General features: G+C 44.8%; 1 protein-coding gene and 1 pseudogene across 5 annotated transcripts; one reads left to right on the forward strand and one right to left on the reverse strand.

The window, feature by feature from the left end:
* Window positions 1-1,815: 1,815 nt before the first annotated feature.
* LOC147342710 (uncharacterized) lies at window positions 1,816-5,444 on the reverse strand (annotated as a pseudogene). The gene has a single exon (XR_015156588.1). The product of XR_015156588.1 is annotated as an uncharacterized LOC147342710 (transcript).
* ZNF22 (zinc finger protein 22) lies at window positions 2,258-9,981 on the forward strand. Of its 4 annotated transcripts, none has more exons than XM_086381453.1 (2): window positions 2,258-2,280; window positions 7,365-9,981. In XM_086381453.1, exon 2 carries the CDS (start codon window positions 7,454-7,456, stop codon window positions 8,129-8,131), a length of 678 nt encoding a protein of 225 aa, XP_086237579.1. In that variant the 5' UTR covers window positions 2,258-2,280; window positions 7,365-7,453; the 3' UTR covers window positions 8,132-9,981. The 4 variants fall into 4 exon arrangements, with proteins under 4 accessions (XP_086237579.1, XP_086237578.1, XP_086237580.1 ...); XM_086381452.1 differs by lacking the exon at window positions 2,258-2,280 and adding an exon at window positions 4,920-4,959; XM_086381454.1 differs by lacking the exon at window positions 2,258-2,280 and adding an exon at window positions 5,087-5,219.
* Window positions 9,982-10,260: the final 279 nt, after the last annotated feature.

Here is a 10,260-nt window from a genome sequence, read left to right on the forward strand (position 1 = left end):
GTGCCGTGTGGGCAGGATCCAGGTGCCCAGAGCTGCCAGGCAGCGGGTGCCCAGAGCCGCAGACAGCGGGTGCCCAGAGCTGCAGGGCAGCGGGTGCCCAGAGCCACAGGTATTAGGTGCCCACAGCTGCAGGGCAGCGGGTGCCCAGAGCCGCAGGCAGCAGTGGGGTATGTTTGTCAGGCGCCCTGCTCCTCCCTCCCAGGAAAGGCGGTCAGACGCTAGCCTTTCCAAATGTAAAAACAGCAAGTGCACAGGCTGTCTTCAGGCCCCAGGAGCTGTGATTATCTGGGAGAAAGCCAGCTGCTGATCCGCCCTTGGACTCTGCTCCCTCCTGGCTGAGCTTTTAACAGAGATGTTTTCTGCAAACTCAGGAATGGGAATTCCCAGAGTTTCCTTTCCCAGAGAACCCAAAGGAAACAGAAAGCAAAGTCTCAGGCTTGGAGGGCAGAACCATTGTTCAGGGGCCCTTCGTGGGAGAGAGACGGCCCCTGTTCCCACACTTGGTCCCTGGGCCACACGTGTGACCGGCCTCCTTTGCATTGTTGCCAAGGCAGACCCCAGGCAGTAGCGCTCCCTGTTGAGGCCGTGCTTTCTGGGGTGTGTCTCTGTCTGCAAGGGACAAAACTAGAGTATAAAGAAGCTGTCTTGCCAAGACGGTTCTGTCTGTGACACAACACTGTATAGCAATTATACTAAAAAAACAAGACTATTCTCAGCCCAGAAGCCTCTTCTTCCTGGAATGAGCCCTTCAGATACAACTGGGCCCAGGGACACTCTGGCCCGCGCTGTGAGCAGTTTCCCACAGAAGCCCTAACCATTCAGAGAGCTGGCCTGTCTTGACCCAGTTTTCTCAGAAAGATGTGCTGTTAGGAGAACACAGCCCATCTCTGCGGCCCTGACTGTACGGTCTTCCCTCTCCCTTCCCCGCCTTTTTCCTTTCTGCTTTGTAAATATCCGGGCTTTCCTTGTGGCTTAGCTGGTAAAGAATCTGCCTGCAGTGCAGGAGACCTGGGTTCAATCCCTGGGTTGGGAAGATCCCCTAGATCTGTAAATATTTACACTGGATCTGTAATATCCAGTGTGATCAATTTTAATCATTTATTCTGTTTAAAAGTGACCTGGAATTCTATTTGACAGATACTGCTAGGTAGGGGCGAAGAGCATGGGCTCTGAGGCCAAAGTGTCTGCACTCGTGAACATGTGGCCGTAGGCAGGCTACATGCCCCCTTTTCCCACTGTTACAGGGCTATAACAACTCTTATCCCTTAAGGTTGTGGAAGGTGTATGAGCTTTGCTGTAGTAACAAGTAACAACAAACACTGTGGTTACAACAAGAGCGTCTATTTCTCTGGCCTGTTCACGTGACTGCACGTGGCTGCCAAGTGTGCTCGCGTGGCTCCGCTCCACACGTCTTCTCATCCTGGAGCAGCCACTACTTGGGACATGTTATTCTTGAGGCAGAGGGAAAAAAGAGTGGTGGCAGAGACACAGTGACCCCAGCTCCTTCTGGAACGGGCTCTACGTTGCATCCACACACGTGCAGCTGGCCAGTGCTACTCATATAAAGTTAGTATCAGTGGAATGGACAGTCATTCACTAGGAGACAGTGAAAGTCACACCGCTTTAAGCAGGGATGTAAAACTCAAGAAGGGTGGAGCAAATGCTCAGGAACAATCACACCACAGGGATACAGAATGAGGCACTGCCAGTGCTTCCAACAGCACCTGGAACCTAGTAGGCACTCAGTAGGTGTTGGCTATTATCATACTGACAAATCGAGAGCATAAAACCTTGCCTGCTTTCTCTCTTCTTCTCTTTCTTCTTTACTCTGCCCCCTCCTCTCCAACCCATATCCTTTTCTATCTCTTGCCTCTCTCCATCCTCACCTCCTACTCTGTTCACTCTTGGCTACCCACAGCCCTTTATTTCCTGACTTCTCTTCTCTTCTCTTAAGATTCATCTTTCTTCATCCACTTTTCTACTCCTCTCGTTGACACACCTCTGGGCCTTCTGTAGCTGGCCCAGTTGTGTTTAGGTACAGGCAAAAGGGCTAATCCACCATTACGTGGGATGTGTAGTTTTAACTGGGCTTCCCAGGTAGCTCAAACGGTAAAGAATCTGTCTGCAATGCAGGAGGCCTGGGTTCGATCCCTGGGTTGAGAAGATCCCTGGAGAAGGACATGGCAACTCATTCTAGTATTCTTGCCTGGGGAATTCCATGGACAGAGCAGCCTGGCAGGATACAGTCCATGGAGTCGCAGAAGAGTCGGACACAACTGAGTGAGTAACGCTTCTCTTACTAGTAAAATTTTTTGAATAGATTTTTACTATTTTAATGCACATAAAGCAAACAGTCCTAGCAGGTCACTTTTGTTCTTGAAACTTTACCTAAACTATCTTTGTCCACTGTCCCATACCCTACTCCCATCCAGCCACTAGAACCACTTGTAGTAATAATTTAACAGTAAAATAACAATGCCTGGCATGCTCCAGTCCATGGGGTCACAAACTTTGCAACTCAGCAACAACAAACCATGCCTCATATTTCCTATGTGTTAGGCATTGTGCTAAGTGCCTTACATTATCTTATTTAATCTTAACAGTCTGGCTGTCATCTAGATTACTGAGTTGATAGTCCCTGTCCAGGACAGTTTCATGCTCTGCCATCTGCAGAGCAGAAGGCTCCATCTTGAGATCTGAACCTTTGATCTAGTCTTGCTTCGGCCATCAACCCACTACGTATTCCAGGCAAGTTTCCCTCTCAGCCTTATTTTATTGCTCTTTAAGACAGATACTAGGATCCCGCTTCATGAGACTGTAAGAAACTTTAAGAAACATAAAGATGAATGACCAGAGAACAGATGTAAAAGCACTTTGTGAGCAATGAGAAATCTTATAAATTCATTCATTCAGCAAATATTTGCTGAGTGCCTGCTACCTTCTGAGCACTACAGATATGACAAAGAACAGGAGATAGATCATGACAGCTTTGGTGCCCCTGTGAAGTCATGAGCTCTTGTTCTAGAAACATGGGGAGCTTTTGCTCTAATAAGAGCAGTCTTTTGAGAACTTAGGAAGCCTTTGGAGGATTTTGAACAAAATGAATGACATAATCTGAGTTGTTCTTCAGGGGCCCACTCCGGGGCTGTGAGTAGATGTAGGAAGACCAGAGAGGAAGCCAATGCAATAATCCAGATAGGAGGTAATAGCAGCCTGGTAGCATTAATAGCAGTGGAGGTGTTGAAAGTGGTTCAATTCTGGATATAGTTTGCAGACAGGAGGTAATAGAGCTTGGTGGAGCTAATAGCAGGAGGTGTTGAAAGTGGTTCAATTCGGGATATATTTTGAAGATCGAGCCAACAGAATTATAGATGGCTTGGAATTGGGTTTGGGGTAAAAAAAGAGACAACAGTGACATCAAGATTTTTGACCCGAGAAACTGGAAAGTTGAAGTTGCCATCAACTGTCAGGATGAAGACTGCTGAAGTAACATGTTCGGTGAATACAGTAAGTTCATCTGGGGGTATACCACACATGCAGACGGGCACTGAATAACTGTTTATACAAGTCTGGAGCTCAGTAATACCTGCATCCCAACTTCAGACTGGAGTTACAAGTTCAAGAGTCTTGAGCACATACAGATAGTATCTGAAGCCATTAGATTGGAGGTGTTCTGTAGGCAAAGGAGGGAGGGCCCAGGAAGAAGAGGAGGGATCAGGTGACCCAGCACAGGCTAGGTGGGACAAGAAGGCAATTGGCTGCAAGAGATGAAAACCAGGAGAGGTCGTTACTAAAGAAAAACACGTGGTGTGTTGAAAATCACCAGACTTGGAGCCAAAAAGACACATTGCAGTATGTGGCCGTCCACTTACATGCTGTCTCAACTTGAGCAAACTGCTAATCTAAGCCCTGGTTTCCTTAACTGTAAAATAAGTGATCAATTAACACGACACTGTAAAGCAGCTACGTGTGTGTGCTTAGTCCCTCAGTCGTGTCTGACTCTGCATTTCCCCAGGGACTGTAGTCCGCCAGGCTCCTCTGTCCATGGGATTTTCCAGGCAAGAATACTTAAGTGGGTTGCCATTTTCTCATCCAGGGGGATCTTCCCGACCCAGGGATTGAACCCACATCTCTTATGTCTCCTGCTTTGCAGGCAGATTCTTTACCCGCTGAACCATCGGGGAAGCCTCCAAAAAAGCAACTATACTCCAATAAGGAGAAGACAATGGCACCCCACTCCACTACTCTTGCCTGGAAAATCCCATGGAGGCAGGAGCCTTGTAGGCTGCAGTCCAGGGGTCTGTAAGAGCCGGACACGACTGATTTCACTTTCATGCATTGGAGAAGGCAATGGCACACCACTCCAGTGTTCTTGCCTGGAGAATCCCAGGGACGGGGGAGCCTGGTGGGCTGCAGTCTGCGGGGTCGCACAGAGTCGGACATGACTGAAGCGACTTAGCAGCAGCATACTCCAATAAAAACATTTAAGGAAAAAAAATTTAAGAAGAGTATGATCGTTCCCATTTTGTAGGGGGTTTTTGGAATAATTAAATAAGGTGACTCAAAAGTATCAGGAATAGTTTAGGCTCTCCAGAAGTACCTCCATATAATCAGTAATTACTATTTGTACAAGGAAGTCTCGGGGTCGAACGGCCTGGTGTTGAGTCCAAAAGCCCTGAAACTCTGGCTGCAGCTCCCGGCCTGTTGGTGGCTCCTCCACCACAAAGGGAGACAGCCACAGGTCTTGCGCTCCTGGGAGGCCACACGACGCCTTTCGAGGGATACGAGACGAAAACAAAAGGACAGGAAGGAACGGAGAGCGGTTTTTTCCGGTGGGCTCGGGACCATAGAGGGCCACTCCGCCAAGATCCTAGAGCGACCGCGTGGCGCAGACTAACCGCGCGGCCTGCACTTCCGGCAGCGCGAAGGGCTCGGGGCAAGCGAGCGAGGGCGGCGGCGGTGAGTGGGCCGAGCCCGCAGGGGCGCGAGCTGGCCGCGGCTGGGCGGCGCCGGCCCGGGAACGGCGTGGGGGGCGCGGCTTCGGGCCTCCGCTCCCGGGAGGCCCCGAGGGCTCCCCGCGGCCGGGGGCGAAGCGGGTGGGTGGGCCCGGCAGTCGGAGGCCTCGGCAGGGCGGAGGCCTTAACCGGAGTCCCGGCGAATTGAGGCCAGAGGAGGACCGGCCCAGGCTTCTGAGCCGCATTCCTTTCGCCGTCCATCAGGCGCGTGGCGGATTAAACAGATTGAATAAACGCCTGGGTGGCGCAGGGCTGTTCTGAGCAATTTACAGACGTTGACTCATGTAAATTTCTAACCCCTGATGATCTGGCGGCTTTATTGTCGTCCCAGTTTGTACTGGCGAGAAAGCAAGCACATTCCAGCCAGGCTGGTTCGCGTGGCCAACAGTTCCATTCACTCAAATTTAGCTTAATGCCCGCGACTGCCATGGAGTTTGGCAGAGCATCGGTCGGAGCGCTGGACTTGGTATTGCAAGTTGGGGTTGCAGTCAGTTCTGCCCCTGCGAGTACAGGTTCTGGGGTCAGGCTTCTAGGGGCTGGGAACCTGGCCAAAGTATGCCTACCCTTTCCTTAGAAATGGAAGTAGAATGGAGATAATCCCATAAACCTGCTCTGAGAATGAAATAGATACCACAGTGACCCATACAGGCTACCTGTATGATTTCCTCGTCGGTAGTGTTCCAGCTGAATTAGAGTTTCTTACTAGAACTGCCTTCTATAGTATTGAAAAATAAATATGGGTTTTTCTTTCAGTATATAATTACCATTTTAGCTATTTTTGAACACCAACATCATGTACCTAACAGATGTCTCCTTGAAATAGATGTTCCACAAATATTTACCAAGTTAAGAAATGAGCAGTGCTCTCTAATTTTGAGTTGTGGGCAGTTTTCTCTTTCTGGCACTTACCTTAATTACAGCAGATGTAACTGTTAAATACACAGTTAAAATCTCAGCACTATCAGGGCTGGAGTCTCAGTTATACAATATAATGAAGGAAAAGCAGTAACCGTGAAATAATTTTTGTTTTCAGTTATATCCTTTGTAAGCTTGTATGCAGAGACCAAGGTGATTATTGCCATTTTAAAGTCTACTTGCTGACACAGGAGGTGGAAATTAGTTCCAATAATAGTATTACCTTTGCAGTCTTAGGTTCTCCCGCATTTGTCACCTATTTGGAGTTTGTGCTTGTTTGTGGCCACAATTTTAAATAACCTTGTAAGTAATTAAATGAAATTAATTTATTTGAAAATTTGGATTCTTGCAGCATTTAGGTATTTTTAAAATTCCTCACTATTTTTACGTGTAAACTTACTTTCTTGTCTTCTTCTTGTGTTTTACCACCACCTTTTATTCTGTCTCATTACACCGTCAAATAAAGTTCTTTGGAAATTTTTCCCTCCCAGAAAAAAATCCTCTTGTATCAAGCTTTCAAACAATTGTCCTTTCTTGGATCATTGGAATCTAGAAGAAACAATAATGAAACATTTCTTTGTTGACATTCTCCTCATCCAGTATTTGTTGAATAGATTCACAGAAACTTTCCACTCCTTATAGAATAGTTCTTAACATTCAAAACAATTTATGCTACAAAGTTAGAACTAAATTGTCCTCCACAGCTGTGAAAGTAGAATGGCTAAGCAAATAAGGCTAAACAAATATTTAATAAAGTAGTATGATTCGTCATTTCTTTCTAATTTGGGCGCTCTAATTAGCCACCCATAAATGACAATCAGCTTAATATGGGAGCAAATATTAAAACATAATGATGATCTGTTACCCAAATTTTGATTGTCTTTTGGAGCTATTTTTTATTCCCAGTAAAATATTATGTTGCCTCTACTTTTTAATCTTTCAGAATTACATACTCATTTGTTGTTGCCCAACAAAATTTTGTATTATATATTATCACTTTTTTGTGTCCTGTCCCAACAGACAAGAACTCCAAAGGTAAATTTGGTTGTATTTATTAAGTTTAGACTCTGAAATTATTGTGCTTCCCTTCTGGCTCAGCTGGTAAAGAATCTGCCTGCAATGTGGGAGACCTGGGTTCAATCCCTGAGTTGGGAAGATCCCCTGGAGAAGGGAACAGCTATCCACTCCAGTATTTTGGCCTGGAGAATTCTGTGGACTGTATAGTCCATGAGGTCGCAAAGAGTCGGACAGGACTGAGCGACTTTCACTGCAATTATTAGAATTATTTTGCACATTATTTTCCATAGAATTATCTTTGTTTCATATATATATTGAATACATTCATAATTTAAAAACATGAATTTTGATGGGCTGAAGAGGTGTTAAAGTTGAATGATTAACAAATCATCTATAATTTTTTTTTCTTTTATGCAGAAAATTCTGAGCTGTGTAGCTCTAGGAAGTGGAACACTCGTTCAGAAGAAGGACATAGACTGTCTTAAGAATACATTTGGCTCTTCACCATGCGGTTAGGAAAACCTAAAGGAGGTATATCTCGGAGCTCAAGCCAAGGAAAAGTCTATGAGAACCAGCGCAAAACCGGCCGGCAGCGGCAGAGATGGGGGATGACTGTCCGATTTGACTCAAGCTTGAGGAGACTGAGAAGAGGCTTGGATGAAAAGCCTTATAAATGTGTTGAATGTGAAAAGAGCTTCAGTCAGAGCTCGACTCTTTTCCAACACCAGAAGATCCATACTGGAAAGAAGTCCCACAAGTGTGCGGACTGTGGGAAAAGCTTCTTTCAGAGTTCTAACCTCATTCAGCATCGCCGCGTCCACACTGGGGAGAAGCCCTATAGATGTGATGAGTGTGGGGAGAGGTTTAAACAGAGCTCGAACCTCATTCAGCACCAGAGGATTCACACTGGAGAGAAACCCTATCAGTGCGATGAGTGTGGCCGGTGCTTCAGCCAGAGTTCCCACCTCATTCAGCATCAGAGAACCCACACTGGGGAGAAGCCCTACCAGTGTAGTGAATGCGGCAAGTGCTTCAGCCAGAGCTCACACCTCAGGCAGCACACGAAGGTGCACGAAGAGGAGAAGCCCCGGAAAACCCGAGGCAGAAGCCTTAGGGCAAAAACACACTCGCTGTCGTCTTGGAAAGCTGGAAAAGGGAGGAGGTCAGCGGCTGGGCTCCGCTGAGGAAAGGGCAAAACATAAAAAGTGTTTCTTTTAGAACTGGAGATATTTTTTAAATTTAATAGTGTACTTAAATACTGTATCCTTTCCCAGCATGAGGACATTGGGAGTTTAATGACATTGGGATCAGAGAAATTATGAGTCCACCCTTCCTTATTTTTTATGTAACCTGCAGTACAAAAACCAGAAAATGTGTTTCTAGAGAACGTAAGCTCCTTGATCTCATTCAAAATTGCTTCCTGCATCATTTTGACCAAAAAAAAAAATCATGTTTTGATGACGTGTAAAAGTGTAGAAATTCCAGTGACTGCTCAGTGTCAGGACTTTCCTTGGAAAGAATAATTAAAAGAGAGAAATTAATTCCATCAGTTTTAGAGTTCTGTCGTAGATGAGATTTTATGTTTTTAAAGTTTTGTAGTATATTAACCATTGGTTTGTAAGTATGTCTCAAGATTCAGCATACTAAAATGAATTCACATTCACAGATTTTTAGTCAGTGAAGTACATCACTTTGTGTTAGCTTTTTTTGTTCGTTTCTCCTGTTTATAGATAGTTAGTAATTAGAGGAGAATTTCCCTGTTTTTCATCAAATTCTTAGTAAGTGATACTCTGGAAGCCAAAGAGCAGTGAGTCAGTCACAGGTCTCCTGTCCCTGCGAATGCATCGTTTGTGATGGTGTGACCCTGTGTCACCTGTCTTTAGAGGTTGGGATGGCTTTATGTTCGTCCATTGACTTCTTCCAGCTCTGTCTCGTGCTCTGACAAGCTGAGCCAGCCTTTTAGAGCTAAATGAATGAATAAACCCAAATTATTTCTTCAAAATAATCTCAACTTGCAAATTAAAAATCTACAATTTATATGCTTCCCTGCCTCCCCTTTCAAGAGCTTCATATAACCCTGATTATCGTAAATGTTTGCCAGTAGCATAGTGAAGTTTTTAAAAAGCCAAGTGTTACTGCATTGTAGCTTTTTTGAAATCTAAGTTTAACTTTTTCTGAGTTACCTGTCTTATTTATAAGACCAAACAAGTTTCTTATCTTTCATGAGAACAGTGCCAAGTATCAAACATTTTGATCAGCCTTCAGCTCAGGTTTTAATTTCTATTAAATGCTAACATTCTTCTGATTTTTTTTGTATCTTTCATAATCATATCTGATCATATCTGATCCTGCTGTATTAATGACAGTTATCCATAAAAATTTTTAAAGAGTATTTTGCATATCACTGCCTTCTGTTTGTTTTCCCCTGGGATGTTGCTTGGATGAGGAGGCAGCATCTAAGATGGCCCGGGAAGAATTGCTTGTTTTGCCTGTCTTTGATTGCCTCAGACTTGAACTTTGCCTCCCTCACGGCCTTGTATTTGAGCGCCAAGTCGTGGAAGATGGCCTTGTCAACAGCAGTTTGATCCGATAGGACATTCACAGTGTCGTGTGAGTGCAGGCATGCCTTAGAGCACCACAGTAAAGCAAATACCGCAGGAAAGTGAGCCACAGGACATCTGGTTTCCCAGTGTGTAGTGAAGTTGTGTTTACACTATATTGTAGTCTATTAACTGCAATAGCATTATGTCTAAAAAACAATGGAATACTGTAATTAAAAATACTTTATTGCTGAAAATGCTAACCATCATCTGAGCTTTTGGTGAATCATAGCAGTAACATGAAACATCATCTGTCATGTAACAGATATAATGGAAAAGTTTGAAATGTTGCGAGGATTGCCGAACTATGACCCAGAAACACTGAACGCCTTCTGTCGGGAAAGGGCACTGAGAAGCACTCGGTGCAGGGCTGCCGCAAGCCTTCGTTTTTTTTTTGAAGCAATAAAGCATAATAAAGTATGCCTTACAAGTGATCACAGTTATCTTTTACGAAAGACATGTTTAGACTTTACTGATTGACTTATCAGGTCTTCAGACGCAGAAAAGCTATTGAATTAGATCTAAAATTGTCAGCAGCAAAAGTATTACTCCCACGGATTTAAAGGTGAGTTCAATTTTATTTTGACTGAGTCAGTACTCTTGAGAGAAAGGTGCAGCTATAAAGGACAAGAACCATCTAGTAAGTTCCTAAGGGAGACGGAGGGATTTGTTTGAACTTTTCACCAGCAGTGGGAGTATGTCTTCAAAACAAA

This window comes from Bos grunniens, chromosome 28 (assembly GCF_055505025.1).
Source record: "Bos grunniens cultivar Pamir isolate PY7600 chromosome 28, Bosgru_T2T1.0, whole genome shotgun sequence".
Taxonomy (NCBI): domain Eukaryota; kingdom Metazoa; phylum Chordata; class Mammalia; order Artiodactyla; family Bovidae; genus Bos; species Bos grunniens.